This window comes from Gadus morhua, chromosome 20 (genome assembly GCF_902167405.1).
Source record: "Gadus morhua chromosome 20, gadMor3.0, whole genome shotgun sequence".
NCBI lineage: Eukaryota > Metazoa > Chordata > Actinopteri > Gadiformes > Gadidae > Gadus > Gadus morhua.
Genome location: NC_044067.1, coordinates 17,530,911 through 17,546,025, shown reverse-complemented (window position 1 = coordinate 17,546,025; position 15,115 = coordinate 17,530,911). Strand labels below are relative to the sequence as shown.

Genomic DNA, 15,115 nt, shown 5'->3' with positions numbered 1-15,115 from the left:
TCGCCTGGGTTTGCCCTCTCTTCTTCCTGCCAATAATGATATGTTCTATAACCTACATATGATAGCTTATGATAATGAAAACATCATTGTCAGGCGTCTCTTTCATTTATTAATTTTCATTCATTCATTCATTGGGTTTGACAAGGTGGCAATCTCGAAGATTTTCATGTAAATAAATGCGTTAAGTGACTAATATAATACATCGCCCAATAAGATAACACGATGACTGAGCGTATGGCCCACTGGGAAATGAACGTTACGAACTGGGTGTCGGTGGCGATACTATTTGTATCTCTGTTAATAATGGGCATGTGTAACACGCTGTTGAGATCTATAAAAAACAATAAAGATAACCTTGGCTTTGATATTGGCGTCCCATTTCGTTATTAAATTTGCAAAATACTAAAATTATGTTTGGACTTATGTATTTTAATAAAAAAAAATAAAAAAAATCGAATGCCCTGCAAGAAGACCTCTCGCGTGCTCACGTGTCTCACTTCCGTCAAGGAGCCTTCCGTTCCCGCCATCCTGCTGGCAGCGCTGCGCCGCCGCTTCGTGAGTGCAGCCCGTCAACAACAGAACAGCACAGCTGCGCAGGACGGGAAAGCCGGCAAAACACGCTTTCTGCTCTATACGGATATACAGTAGCAATACAGGGGTCGGAAAGTTTGGAGAAGAGGACATACAACCCAGAGGTAAGGGAGTCGCGACGCGGTTCATTGAGTGAGGCTTCATGTTTTCATCAGCAACACGACAATCAAGACGCGGACGAGCCCGTTAGCTAGCCGGCTAGCGAGCTAATGCTAACGCTGGCAACACCGGGGCCTGCGAAGAAGCCCGCGCTGCTAACGCTAGCAGGCTGGCTACACTGGTGACATTAGCTGCAACGCTGACATCAAATTAGCATTACTTTTATGTGAGTGCAAACGGAGCCACCCCCGCTGCACAAGAAAACCCGAAGATATCGTCCTCTAGTCTGTTATTGAATGGTGTTGTTTTTCGTTGAATTGTATTCTATGTTTATATTGAGCAGCTCGGCCAGCGAGCAGAGCTGCAGGTTGTGTGATGATGATGACCATTAGCCTGCTAACGGGGATAGCCGCTACTTGGGGTACACTCTTCCATTTAGAGCTCTGGTGTGGGCTGATTTAAAGATGGACAGTGGTCGTAAGCGAATGTTATGTTCTGCAATTCACATTCGTCTATCAAGCAAGTGTTAGTGGGGACTTGTATCGACCCATAGGTGTAATTGTAGGGAATCTGCTGTGCATTTTTTCTTCTGCTTCCAATTGACTCATTTCATGCTTTCATGTCAAACTGCAACGGTTCGTTACGAACAATTTAAAAATCACAACTAGTTTAAATTTAGTCCTATAACCTGTGCAATGTGATATTGTCAATAATGGCTAACGTTACCTCAACTGTCAAGTATGTGTGTGTGTTTGTTTAATATAATATACGGTATTTTCCAAAGATAAATAGATATGTTAGCTAGCTTCTCCCTGTAATAAGTGAATTAATCTGAATTTAAAAGTTATTGAGTATTTACTTTCAGTGTTCTCATTTCCTCAACAATGTTCCTGATCCCTCAGATCAATTGATCCAGGTTTGAGGTGGGCCAACTGAACAGTGAACCATGGCAGCCGCAGTGACTAAACTCTCCTGCGGTGATGTCCAGATACGCTTCAACAGCATCGACCTGGGCACCACCAGGTGGAAAGAGGGAGCCTTTGAAATCCTGGAGAAGGACAACAAAAGCAGCCTTTCCCTTAGATTCAACTGCGGTGGACCACCGAAAACCTTTCAGGTAAACATGAGACACTTTTTCATATTCTACTTTCTGATTGATGTACTGCTTTTTTTTAACTCTTCAAATGAAGGAACTGCAAGGCAGATATGGGGTATACTACATAGAAGCATGCATGATACAATTGTGTACTTGAAAAGAGCAGTATTGGGTAAAACTAACCAAATAGGTTTAATAGGTGTAGGTGTTAAACATCTAAACTTTAACACAGTGTTAAAGTTGTATTTTATTACTGTGTGCGTTTTACGACAACAACGTTGTCATTGTTGTTTTTAGCTCCACCAGAACGTGAAGCATATTTCCCAGAGTACGAGTCGCATCATGGTGACACTGAAGGACAGCAGCATCATCACTCTGGATAGGCTGCCTGTGTCCTTGGTCCAGAAGACCAAGGAGTACCTGGAGAAGGTGAAGCAGGGCAAGCAGAGTAAGCACACACACACTGTTTCTCTACTATACTGATATGCTGCAGTGCTTAAGCAGCAGTTCAAAAGCAAAGTTTTTCAGGAGTACCAACTTTAGTTGGTTATTAAATGTGTTTTACTAATTTACTGTAGAAGTATTGTACGGGGCAAGAGACTGGATAGTCAGGAGTGGTGAAGGATGGTTAGGAGGCAATGCTGTTTGACTCGCAAGTGGAAAGGCAATAAGTCCAATGCCACAGTCTGAGCTGTATGCATCCTTGAGCAAGAGCCATAATCCCAAATGGTTTCTTAATTACCTGTGTAAATGAATACCTTCATGAATAGAACAACTAAATGTTCATATACATTTACCATACTAGATCCAAAATCCTGCCAAGGAAGTGCCAGCTTCAGTGTTCTGGGGAATCGCGCTGTTAAGAATGAGACCAGTCCACCGGGAGAGAGACAGGTAACCAGCAACACCAAATGTCCAGAAATACCCACGTTCTACCCAGTAAGTGGATGCAGAAGAACCCATTTCTCTACCAATGTGCTCCCTATCCACTAGACAACACCCAGGCGACAGAGTGTGGAAGGCAGGGAGGAGGCCCCCCGTAAGCCCCTGGGCAGCCCAAGCCGAGCTTCCTCCACCCCCACCCGCGCTGGCCTCTCTGAGAACAGGTAAGGGTGGACATTCGTGGGCTCCTGGATCATAGATCCTAAAGATTGAGTATTCTCATTGTATCAGTCTCTCTTGCGTGGAATAGCACTCTAAGCATTCAAGACATGTGTTGCATTGGTAAAATATCTATAATAAATTATATCAATAATAAAGTGCTGCGACATCAATGTTGTGGTTTGGACAGTATCGTTTGTACGGTTGCTGTTATCTTTTCATGAGTGTATTTTCCTAATCAGGGGTGAGTGGAGGAAGAGACTCATGAATCCTGAAAGCGACATAAATGAAGACTACCCTAAGGAAAACGACTCATCAAGGTAGATATACCCGATATGATCCAATCTGATGTCCTGTCAACTGGTAGAGCATGGCATTAATGCTGCTGTGAAAAAAAGTTTTCACAATCTGTAGCCAATAAAATGCTTATGTTGGTTGGTGACTATGCTAACTCCGAAATTATGCTTTGGCTAAATTGTATTATGTGTCAACTTGACCTGTAAGTGACTTATGTGGATAATTATCACCATCCGTTCAATCTTCTCTCCATAGCAACAACAAGGCCACCTCAGACCCATCCAGAAAGTTTCTTGTCAGTTGCAAGGACAAGTTAAAACAGTCGGAGGAGAACCGAAGTTCGGGTAGGAAGATCCCCTATTTCCCAAAGCACACTTTCCCATCTCTTTTGTCAGATTCATGGCTTGGAACATGAAATACTAGACCCTCTTAAAGTTTTCCCAATTAGAAATACGATAATTGCAATGTGTTTGAAACCTCATCCCTCACCAGTGATGAGGTGAAGAATGTAAACGTCCATTTAGATACAAGAGAATGATGGGCAGAGCCAGATGTGAATTGGGCAAGGACACAGGGGTTAGAACCCCTACTCTTTTGACGATTGACTCTGTTATGACCACGGACGTTTTTGATTGAACTGCTGTTCTTGTCGTCTCCTTCAGCCCCTCTGGGTGGTCCCCTCCAGCCATCATTGTTTTACGGCAGCAGATCTGTGACCAAGGACTTCGGCCAGAACCACTCTTTCCTGGAAAGGTACAGCATGGCGTGTTTATTAAATATTAAATTATTTTACTGAGTTACTGTGATTCAAATAAACATATTGTTGTTGCTTTGGCATCCTCCCATAATGATTCAGCAGTACACAACCTTTGTTATTGTATATGCCTGTTTTTACCATATTGTGTAAAAAGGAAACCAACTATAAAGAAAACTAGGCAGATTACAACTGCTTAGTGGTTGACCAGGCCCATAAGTAGAATTAGTGAAAGAAAATAGAGATACCATATGTCTTTACAAGCAAAGATAGCCAGGTCAAACACAAGGAAGTGTAAACCTGGAGATGTTTTATTTGGCTTAAAGCAATAAGAAAGGTTTCTGGAAACCTTTCTTGTTGCTTTAATTACAGCATGCAAATTATACTGCACTCGTACTCAACATAACTCTGCTTCCTCAACCCCCCAGACCCTCTAGTACCACCCAGAGCCCTGCCGCCAAGAGGAGTCTTGTGTTGCCCAACCACTCCACCCCCTTCAAGAAGGTCCGGTCCTCTGTGGACTACGGTGGCTGGAACAAGCAGAGGCCCTCAACGCTCACCCAGCCACAAGCACCACTGCAGGGGTAAGAATATACCACTGGGAGTCCCTAAACACTCTTGCTTTAAATTTTAATTTCTTCTTTTATGGCTAAAGAAGTGGTTGCCGTTTTGAGTGCTACGTGAACAGTTATTTGATCACATAAATGGTCACGGAAAGCACTGCGATTTGCTTTATCAAATAAGTTAATTTGGTAAGCTATGAGCAATGTTTACATTGGGCCCTCTGCCCTTCTGCCCTCTAATGTAAATTCACATGTACTGCAGTTATATGCCTTTTTTGGCAGATTATAATAACTATTATAAACAATAGTAGCTGCTGGTCGGAGCTGAACTTTATAATTTGGGAAAACCTTTATTATCAGAAAACAAAAACGATGGACAGAATTAAAGCAATACCTCTAAGTGCTAGACAAATAATCTGTGATTATTATTGTTATACATTCTTGTTCTTTTGTAGGTTTTCCAATCTGGGAAACACATGCTACATGAACGCCATTTTGCAGTCCCTGTTCAGCCTCCCCTCGTTCTCCACTGACATGCTGAGACAGGGCATCCCCTGGAAAAAGGTGCCCATCAACGCACTGCTCAGGTACTTGGACATTTGTAGTGTGGTGTGAGTAGTGTTGAATTCTTGTTGTTTCTTGCTGCTGTTTCACCCTAATTTCCCATCTGGAATCAATAAAGTACCCTCTTATCTTTGAGGAACACTAGTGGATTGGGCTTCCAGCATCGTGCATTTTTAATTAAAGGACAATTCGGGTATTTTGAACATTGAGCCCCCTTTCTTGTTTGTCTAGGATGAAATAGAGTGTTTAACACGGAATTGTCCTTTTAAATTCCAGCTGGCGTGGAATGGATCTGACTGGTGTTTAATTTGTGTTCATAGACGCTTATTAAAAGTGAATTTGTTTTACACTGCATTCCCTATGCCATCAATCCAAATCTCTATTCCACAAGACTCACAATTGAGGCGATATGTGTCAAAAAACACGCTACTTTATTAGCAAGAAGGTGCTTGATGTAGTCAATTTAAGTTCTTGGCCAGGTCATTCCCGTAAAAGAGATTTTAATCTCGATCAATTTCTACCTGGTTAAATAAGTTTTGGACCGTTGGAACTTTAAATTGGCTTTGTCGAAAACCAAAACAACACATGTGGCAAATAAGCTGAGTATAAACTTTACAATCACATGAGTGCTTGGCACTCATGCTGAATTCAGTGGTAAATTACTGTTCTACCTCTTGTACCCCCTCATCCCAGACGCTTTGCCCACCTTATGGTGAAGAAGGACGTGGGCTGTCCTGAGACCAAGAAGGACCTGCTGAGGAAAGTGAAGAGCGCCATCTCTGCCACCGCAGAACGCTTCTCGGGATACATGCAGAACGTGAGAACGCTGCCGGGACTTATTCCTTCTTCAAACACACAACTTTAGGACCAGTGGTCGCAGGTGCGGCTCTATTTATGGAGGCACTTTCAGATAGCCATTCCTCCTTCCTCCCTGCACCAGGATGCCCACGAGTTCCTCAGCCAGTGTCTGGACCAACTGAAGGAGGACGTGGAGAAGATGAACAAGAGCTGGAAGAATGAGGCGGCGGCAGGGTCTGCGTCCACCTCCCCCGCAGCGTGGGACGACAGCCAGCAGGGGGCGACCTCAACGGCGCCAGCATCTGGCAAGGCTGAGCCCGGGGAGGAGACGGACACGTCGCGCATCTACACGTGTCCCGTGGCGGTCAACATGGAGTTTGAAGTTCAACACACCATCACTTGTAAAGGGTGAGGTGTTTGTTTGAATGTAACAATAGCATAAACTGGTTCAGGGGTAACTCCCACGTATGTTGTACATTTGATCTAATCTAACACTTACGTAATTGATTGGGGTCTAACGATGGTACCTTGTCATTTGGTATGTTGGGTTCCAGCTGTGGGGAGGTGGTGACCAAGAGGGAGCAGTTCAACGACCTGTCAATCGACCTGCCCCGCCGGAAGAACACCCTGCCGCTGCGCTCCATCCAGGATTCCCTAGACCTCTTCTTCAGGGTGAGCAGGACTCCCACTAGCTGGGGGGGAGGTGGTGGAGACACGATGGCGTCTGTGTGTTGTTTAGTCCCGTTCAGAAGCCGCTGCCTGCTAATGGACTGGGTGAACAGTGAGTTAAATACATGTACGTCTTTTGGCAGATGGAGGAAATCGAGTACTCGTGTGAGAAGTGCAACGGAAAAGCCGCAACCGTGATGCATAAATTCAGCAAACTTCCACGGTAAATCCACGTCGAACACAACCGTCCCATCATACAGTGCACTCCTGTAGAATATTTCTTAAACTCTCTTAGGCCATGTCCACACTATGCCAGCTAAATGTGAATTCACTGTTTTCATGTCAAACGGTTTCCATATAGTTCAAAATTCCCACTGGAACAGTGGCTACAGGTGTCTGGATGACAGGTTTTAATGATTTCGAGTTGATCCACTTAGGAGAGAAGGTTTGAAGAAGGTTTTTGGTGGATCAACTTAAACCCCTAGTCCCACTAACACTAATGAATGCTCCCTGTGGCCCGGGTCTTAATCTCTCCCCGCGTCTCCCCACAGAGTGCTGATCCTGCACCTGAAGCGCTACAGCTTCAATGCCCAGCTGTCCCTGAACAGCAAGCTGGGTCAGCAGGTGGTCATTCCCCGCTACCTGACCCTACTGTCCCACTGTACAGAAGCCACGCGAGCCCCCCTCAACCTGGGCTGGAGCGCCCAGTCCGCCCTGTAAGACCCCCGCAAGTTAACCCTTAATGATGATGCTGATGCTGCTGTTGTGAATGTCATATGGGATTGGATATTCTTTTTTTAAATGTGGGAACACATATTCAGCGGAAAAAAAACAAAAGACGACGCAAAAGCCAACTCAACATTTTCTGTATTTTACTTGAAGTTCTCGAACACTGAAGACCTCGCAGTCTGTCAACTCTTCCTCAACAGCTCCCAGGTAAGACTAACGGAGTTGAACCATAAGTGTCGGTTCTACAGAGTGAACCAGAGTGAAGAGCTCACCGCCAAGCCTGTCATGTCTATATAGGAGGCCTGGGGGCAAGGCGGCTAACCCCGGCTGCACGTCGGCCCTGCTGGACTCTGACAGCGAGGAGGAGCTCAGCAGGAGGGTGAACAGCCGCAAGAGACGCCTCAGCGAGTGTCTGGCCGAGGAGGAGGAGCGAACGGAGGAGGTGCGAACGGAGGAGGTGTTCAAAAAAACTTTTAATATATCCACTTAGGAAGACCACAGATTGGCTAAAAGGGCGACACCCCCCTGAATGGCTTTTAAAGTAGGAGCCTGTGACGTATGTGCTGAGTGTTTTTGAGTTGGGGTCATGTTCTCAGAAGTGCTTTAGGTTTGTGTCTATGTGCAGCAAAAGGAACTAGTACTAATACAAATGTTTTAAGCTGTCTTTAACTAAAATTTGACGACGAGAACTAGCCACAATTGTCAACCAATCATATTGTTTGAATTGGATAGCGGGAGGTAGACTTGATCTCAACCAATTATCATTGTTTTAAGTTCCACTTTTATGCATCATGTTACTCCACTCAAAATCAAAAAACATGCCCCTAATTATAAACTGATTTATCCAATGATCTAGGCCTTAATTAAATTAGTCAATGAACTAATTGATTATATTGTCGTTCAGCGTGCTGTTGCCGTCGAGCAGAGTGACTTCAACGACGATGAGATGCTGGCCGCCGTGCTGGAGATGAGCCGGCAGGAGGCGGCGCTCTCGGCCCCGCTCCCCATAGAGGACGAGCCCACCAACAGCCCCGACACGGGCTTCGGAGACACGGACGCCCAGGACCTGGCCTACCACACGGAGCTGCTGGAGGCGGACAACAAACAGCCTGCAGGTAGCGGAGGAGCACTGAACAACTCTTAACCTTCTACTTTAAAACATTTAAAGTACATCATTATTGCAGCCCAACCAGTAAATGTTTTAGCCAATGTGCCAATATTGGATTTGGCACGGATATGTGTTGTATCCGTCTATGGTGTTGGGATATACATTGATACAATTTTAGTGTACAGAATTCAGTCATCATTTTGAAAAAACTAATGGAAATTTGGTTCTGGTTAATTTTATTTCCTCTTTTAATATTTTTTGCTTTTTATTAAATCTAGTTACAATTTCTGGTATAGTTGTATCAGAATTTTTTCTGTATGTATATGACTATGTTGTAAGGTCAATTCTGTGAATTAGACTAACAATTTGCATCTGCTGCAGTTCATTAAGGAATTTCCAAAAATTAAATAATACGCAAAATGTGCTAATTAGCTCAGAACTTCTTTGAAGTCAGACTTCCATTGAACTAACCTGAACATTTATTTCTTCAGATGTTTTGGACTCTCTGGACCTGACCATGGACGAGAACAAGGAGAACCAGACCCCCGACAGTGCCCAGCAGGGGGAGCTGGACTGGGTCCAGCAGTACAGTCTGGACCAGGAGAGGGAGGAACAGGAGCTGCAGCAGGCCCTGGCCCAGAGCCTCCAGGAACACGTAAGACCCGACCACCGCTGGCTCTGATGAACACCACACAACACTGCGCACTAATCCCCTTTAGTTGCTGCGCTTGCTTTTAGTCTGTTGATAAAGCCTGGAATAGGAAATATCGTTGGAAATCTTGTTGGCATTGTCATAGTCATGTCACTGACTCGAAGCTTGATGAGGATTTACGTTAACATTGCATGTGTAATGTTGCATGTTGCATGTGTCTTACAAAGCGTAGAGATCTGAGCGCGATCACAACGAGTTGATGGGGTCAAGGTCCACAGCGTCTTTAAGCCGGTGTGTTTTGATTCTCTACCTAGGAGGCCCAGGAGCTGAGGGAGGACGATGACCTGAAGAGGGCCACAGAGCTCAGCCTACAGGGTAAGGGCCAAACCATCTCTTGTCTTTTGTTTGTCGTCTGCGCCAGAAACCTCAGAAGCAGACTGCTGCTTGTTATTTGATCAGGAAATGGTATGGATTGAAACTAAATATGGGTCAATTGTTTGAAAAGGGAAGGGTAGTCTAAAGGTTTGGGTGTTTGACTCCCAGCCGAAAGGTACTGTGTTCCGTCCCACTGTCCACGGCCCATATGTAAGCTCCCTTGAGCGAGATGCCCTCATCTCACCACCTGTACCTCACCATTTCTTTATAAACCAAAAAAACGACTTGGTTACAATGCCGTTAAAAACTGAACTCCTTCATCGCTGTGTCGACAACAGCAGCTCTCTTATGAGTCTCCATATGTCATCCTCCTGCAGAGTTCAACAGCTCCCTGCCAGAGCTGCTGTGTTCAGACGAGGACTCGGGCAACGAGGACGTCCTGGACATGGAGTACTCAGAGGCCGAGACCGAGGACCTCAAGAAGAACGCTGAGGTACTGGCCATAGGGTCACCTCCTTTTATTCAGGCTCCTCCAGTGGTTCCCAACCTCTGGGCTTGTGACCACAGAACATTCCTGCAACCCCTACAAATATGTGTTGTGCATCTGCTTCCACCCACATCGTTGTAACACACTCAACATAACAGCAATGTCCCAGTGAACCAATTGCACCACACGTAGTGATTAATTGTAGGTCCGTTGTGGCTAGGGTTAATTCATCAGTTGAAATATGCAGAGCCTTACAAATAAACACATTCTTTTGTTGTCAGACATACCAGCTTCACTGCTTGGTTGTTGAAACTAAATGAATGCTTCATTCCCACAGGGTGGACATCAAGCCAACTCATTCAGGCTGATCAGTGTCGTCAGTCACATAGGAAGCAGCTCCTCCTCTGGTGAGTGTGTGTCAGGGAATATACTGTGTTAACTACGTTGGCCCTGAACTGCAAGTCCAAACAACAAATTGGAAAACGAAACTAATCAAGAAACAACAAATCAGAAAACACAACCACTGCAAAGGTTTGACCGTAGGTTTTAAGCATCCTTTTTCACAACCAGAGCAATACAACTTAATATGTAAATACACCTGCAGTGGTGTTCTCCTTTGTAATGCCACATGGAATGTGCTGTCATTCCTCTTAAAGAGACAACATTGCAGACGGTTAAAAAAAGTTGTAGCTTCAGCAGCTTTATTTCGGCAGATTTTGCCCTAAATCACATTACGTTAAATGTAATGTGTAAATAAATGTGTTGGTAAATTGGCAGCCTCAGTTAACTGAAAGCAGTCTTATGATAACAGACCTTAGTCAATTAACCACCACAGCAAATCTGGTTAAATGTGTTCAGTGTTGAATAAGATTTGATTGTCTCCCACCAGGTCACTACATCAGCGACGTGTTCGACATGAAGAAGCAGTCGTGGCTGACCTACAACGACCTGGACGTATCTCGCACGCAAGAGTCTGCTGTCCAGCGTGACCGAGACCGCAGTGGCTACATCTTCTTCTACATGCAGAAGTGAGTGTTCCCTCTCAAGTGCTCAATGTGAATTAGGGCTTTGATTCCGAACTTCGTTATTCGAATATAATTCGAATATCAAAAAATAAATCAAAATTCAAATGAATATTAGGCAGCCCTTAATATTCGAACCTGTTATGGGCAGGCCAAAAGGGAGAGACGTCGGAGAACCCGACGCAGTCTATTCATAATATTGTAATGACCACGGAAGAGGCAGTGAATGAGGTATTGATTAGAAAGCGATTTATTAGAAACCTAATAAACACGCAAGACCGGTAACCATATAAACGCGTAAACAAACCTCGCTAAGCCCAATCCAGGTCTTACTGAAGGCAATGGTCAAAATATTATTAATAAATATATGAATATCTTCAAATATTAATATTAATAAACAAACTAACTTTACTTTACTACTAACTCATTTTTGGGCAAAAGTCAAAGCCCTAATGTGAATGCCAATTCAAAGGTCAAGTTGGGCCTTAGAGGGGGAGGGAATGTTCTGTTATTTTGTGACTTTGTGCTTCTGTATGAGATTGTATTTTGTGTTCAGCTTTGCTGTGAGACCACTGTAGCTAACCGTTTAACATACAAACTCATTCCCGAATATTTATGTAATATCCAAACATTTGGTATACATATTTGGCTGTGACACTGGCTTCGGATATTTGGATTTCTAATTTTTCTGACATTCCATTCCAACGATTTGAACGCTTCATGTTTTTCAGAGAAGTGTTTGAGGAGCTGTCTGAAATGGACAAATCGAGCGCCAACATCAGCGTTGACGCAGGAAGGAACGTTCTCCAACCACTCTGAGCCCCTCCGCCTTCCTGCTCCTCCCCTCTGTCCTTCAGTCCCTTCCCCGGCTGTCGGGGGAGTTGGGGTATGAGCCTGAGACCAGCCCCCCCTGTCCTAAGCCTTTCTGAAGGAACTTGAGTACTACTGATCACACTTGTTCTCCAGGCACTCCTCATCCTCCTGAGCCCTCGACATCAAGACTCAGTGGGCAGGACTCGGTCGACACTCGGTACCGCGAGTAGAGGAGTAGTTGTAAACATTTGTACTTTGAGCTACGTCTTTGCCTCCACATTAGGGCAGGATCTTTTCTTTGCTATGATTTTATTGAAAGACTCTTTTGTAATATAGTTTTTGTTTTCTCTTTCTGTCTCTTCCTTCGTCCGAATGCGTGGTTCATTCGTCACTTCATAGCAAACGTTTAGACACAAGATGGTGCTGGTCCTTCCCTGGTTTGAATATTCGCCCCAAATCCCTTTTTGTTTTTTTGGGATTTTCCTGTATGAAACTTTAAATAAAGATATATATTCTATGTTGGAGTATAAGCTACTTTAGAGCTAGAAGGTTGTGTGTTCAGCGGGTATAATATGGTGCAATATTTATGTTATCATCCACTGCCTGTGTGTTGTTTTTCGATGCTTTACCGTCTGCGTCTTATTCATTTTTTGTGAATATGAATTTCAAAAGGCTCCCATCGTGAAAAAAAATATATATGCCATTTTATGAGCTCTGTTCTTTTGGACTATTCTTCTAGTACCTCCCTCCTAAGTATAGTATCATATTTTTTTTTCTTCTTTGAAATATCAATATGTATGCAAAGCTTTACTCTGAAAGGTGTGCAACCACTGTTGTGTGGAATGTGTTTGTTGAACCTCGCAGCATAGCTCTTTTCTATGCGTTGAAGATGACAGATTTTCTATTTATTGCTACGTAAAAGGGTTTTAAGTTATGGTAGCCATGAGATTGATTTAAGAATAGCAGAGTATTTTAGGCTATACCTACTCATTACTGAATATAAGGTTGACACCGCACTAAACCGTTAAGCTCTGGGCTCACTCAACCTGGCTTGACCTCCACAGAGGGCAGTACAATGGTAGTGAACATGAGTGTTGGAAAGTTTCACTTTCTAGTTAATGATTTAGTCTCTAGCTATAGTAAATTATATTTAACATCCTTTATATGTGGACACATCAGTCTTTGCGGGGTGATATTGCTTACAAAACTGGAATCAGTTGATTTCCACAAATACCCAGACACCAAATAAAATGTTTTCATTGTTTAGGGCGCTGTACAATTAATGAAAGAGGTGGATGTATATTTTCAATGATCAACCTTTATATATATATATGGAATTTCAACACTGGTGCATTGCTTATATGCAGATGTATTGGAACTGTTGTACTATCAGTAACAACCTTACTAATCGCCAATGAACACATTGTCACAACATCTTGGTTTCACACACAGAATCATTTAGCAGTAATGAAACTTTGCACCTTTCCAGAGTGGCCCTGTGTTTGAGGTGTGACGTGGGCACAACACTAGAGATCGCTTTTCTTTTCTACCTGTTCCTACAGTATTTGACTCTTCCTAAAGCAGATTTTAATAAAAGTTTAAACTTACATGTCTCAATTGTTTTTTTAATGACTCACAAGCAGCACCGAAGGAACAAAATAAACTCCCTTTCATTAAATAAAAAATATTGAGTGTAAAAATGTTTTGTTCATCTGATGGATCCAGGCGGAACAGTTGGTCAGAATGATTCTGATTGTAGGATATTGGCAACAAGTATCGGCGTGTGCGACTTTCTCCTCAGGAGCCGGCCGGCCGTCAGCTGTCTTGACTGCACTTCTTGGTCAAAGGCTCCAGGTTTTGTCCTGTCAGTCTGTTGTACTCTCCCAGGATGTAGCTTTCTCTCTGAAACATCTGGAAGAAAAGCTTGGTGTCAACTACTCAGACGTTTGCATTACTGTTCAATTCAAGACAAGTTGATACTCTTAATAGCTTATAGTGCATATTGAAAAGGCTACTAGTATTTAATTGAAAGTGTTGCAAACACGTTCTCCTTTGTACTTCTTTATAATTGTGACCAATATCCTCAAAAGATAACGAGGGTCAGTTTCCAAATATACAAAACTATTTACAGCAACCATATACCTCATCCCATTCCTCCTCCGTCTCATGTCTATAACCCAGCAGATGGCAGATACCATGTGCAGTGACAACCTGGGACACAACACATCACTTGTCATGTTAGAGTTCATTCAAAGGTGTTCCGATAGGATATGGTTTTACTGAGCACCTACTTACTGTGAGAGTACTATGCAGATCCATTGAGTTGTCCTGACACTGTTTCATCAGATATTCAACCCCTAAAAAAATGTCGCCCAGGTTGAGTTCGTCTCTATGCAGCGGGCAAGGCAGCTTACCAGGTCGCAGCTCCTGAAATGTACAGTCGCTCGTTTGAGGATTTGTTTATTTTTTTCAAAAGTAATTTAACTTCAAAGCAATAGTTTCACTGCAAAGAGACATTTAAATTATTCTAAAAGGATTTTGTACTATCTTATTGTCTCTATATGATTAATAATAACATTCATTTTATGCAAGAGCTCAAAAGTTTACACCATATGAAGTCTCCTCCTCAGGCATATAACAAACTAGGTTAATGTGACAATATGTGTAATAGTGTAATATTCATTTATGAAGTGGTTTATATGATAACCCAAACGTACCTCGTGGAATGGAAATGAAAGCACGTCGGTAGGTGTATTTACTTTCCTATAGGTTTTATTAATCTGCTGAATCCTACGGTTGTCCACGCAGATGATGCCCAGGTCAAACTTCTGGACGCCAAGTATGTGTCTCAGAGTGTCCACATCCCTCCGTAGCCGGGCGCGCCTCAGTGGCACCACCTTCTGGAGATTCCGGAGAACTACACCCATGTCTGATTCAAGCCTAAAGAAATTCTTGGAATCTCAACTAAATTATAATATAGAAATTCCACGTGGAAATATGGGAAATTATGTCCAATTTAAATCGTTTCCGGGGTGAGGGGATTATGTGTTGAAGGGAGGCAGTATTCAAGGTGACACCTCAACAGGTAGAAGACAGCTCCTGAGTAGAAACACTGTGGACGTTGCTGTCTTATAGTAACTTCATCAGGCATTGCAGAAGAATAGATATAATGTGAAGGTAAGAGGAATAAGCCTACCTACTGCTGCAGTCTTTTAGGTGCGGTGTTACTTTGAATGGGAGACCGAGGTAGTCGGAAACAAATACACGACGGAACGTTGCGAGCTCGGTGCATTACAGGGCTTTATCGCCATCCAGTGGACCGGAGGGTGAACCGAAGTTCCTGCCCCTCAATCGCTGTTTATTAACCGTCCGACCTTCACTTTCTATTTAATAACCA

General features: G+C 43.4%; 2 protein-coding genes across 5 annotated transcripts; one reads left to right on the top strand and one right to left on the bottom strand.

Moving 5' to 3' along the window:
- The first annotated feature begins 506 nt into the window (after positions 1–506).
- Positions 507–13,325, top strand: usp37 (ubiquitin specific peptidase 37). 2 transcript variants are annotated; one of them, XM_030343022.1, is made up of 24 exons: positions 507–695; positions 1,593–1,807; positions 2,084–2,234; positions 2,592–2,680; positions 2,780–2,892; positions 3,130–3,207; positions 3,440–3,528; positions 3,847–3,937; positions 4,367–4,522; positions 4,957–5,088; positions 5,759–5,882; positions 6,006–6,271; positions 6,418–6,535; positions 6,676–6,755; positions 7,084–7,248; positions 7,415–7,468; positions 7,559–7,703; positions 8,166–8,376; positions 8,861–9,024; positions 9,336–9,396; positions 9,774–9,889; positions 10,221–10,290; positions 10,773–10,911; positions 11,637–13,325. In XM_030343022.1, exons 2-24 carry the CDS (start codon positions 1,637–1,639, stop codon positions 11,722–11,724), a joined length of 2,871 nt encoding a protein of 956 aa, XP_030198882.1. In that variant the 5' UTR covers positions 507–695; positions 1,593–1,636; the 3' UTR covers positions 11,725–13,325. The 2 variants fall into 2 exon arrangements, with proteins under 2 accessions (XP_030198882.1, XP_030198881.1); XM_030343021.1 differs by having other exon boundaries at positions 7,559–7,718.
- Positions 12,077–15,014, bottom strand: ybey (ybeY metalloendoribonuclease). 3 transcript variants are annotated; one of them, XM_030343025.1, is made up of 5 exons: positions 14,915–15,014; positions 14,436–14,830; positions 14,014–14,145; positions 13,861–13,929; positions 12,077–13,629 (listed from the first exon to the last, which is right to left on the bottom strand). In XM_030343025.1, exons 2-5 carry the CDS (start codon positions 14,643–14,645, stop codon positions 13,534–13,536), a joined length of 507 nt encoding a protein of 168 aa, XP_030198885.1. In that variant the 5' UTR covers positions 14,646–14,830; positions 14,915–15,014; the 3' UTR covers positions 12,077–13,533. The 3 variants fall into 3 exon arrangements, with proteins under 3 accessions (XP_030198885.1, XP_030198886.1, XP_030198884.1); XM_030343026.1 differs by having other exon boundaries at positions 14,919–14,933; XM_030343024.1 differs by having other exon boundaries at positions 14,436–14,999.
- Positions 15,015–15,115: the final 101 nt, after the last annotated feature.

Excerpts from the sequence above, each read along its gene's own strand:
- usp37 (XM_030343021.1), top strand. The coding sequence starts at position 1,637 with ATGGCAGCCGCAGTGACTAAACTCTCCTGCGGTGATGTCCAGATACGC. Across the intron at positions 2,893-3,129 it reads GCTGGCCTCTCTGAGAACAG|GGGTGAGTGGAGGAAGAGAC; the intron begins GTAAGGGTGGAC and ends TTTCCTAATCAG. Across the intron at positions 9,397-9,773 it reads CACAGAGCTCAGCCTACAGG|AGTTCAACAGCTCCCTGCCA; the intron begins GTAAGGGCCAAA and ends ATCCTCCTGCAG.
- ybey (XM_030343025.1), bottom strand. The coding sequence starts at position 14,645 with ATGGGTGTAGTTCTCCGGAATCTCCAGAAGGTGGTGCCACTGAGGCGC. Across the intron at positions 14,146-14,435 it reads TTTCATTTCCATTCCACGAG|GAGCTGCGACCTGGTAAGCT; the intron begins GTACGTTTGGGT and ends TGTACATTTCAG. Across the intron at positions 13,930-14,013 it reads ATCTGCATAGTACTCTCACA|GTTGTCACTGCACATGGTAT; the intron begins GTAAGTAGGTGC and ends GTTGTGTCCCAG.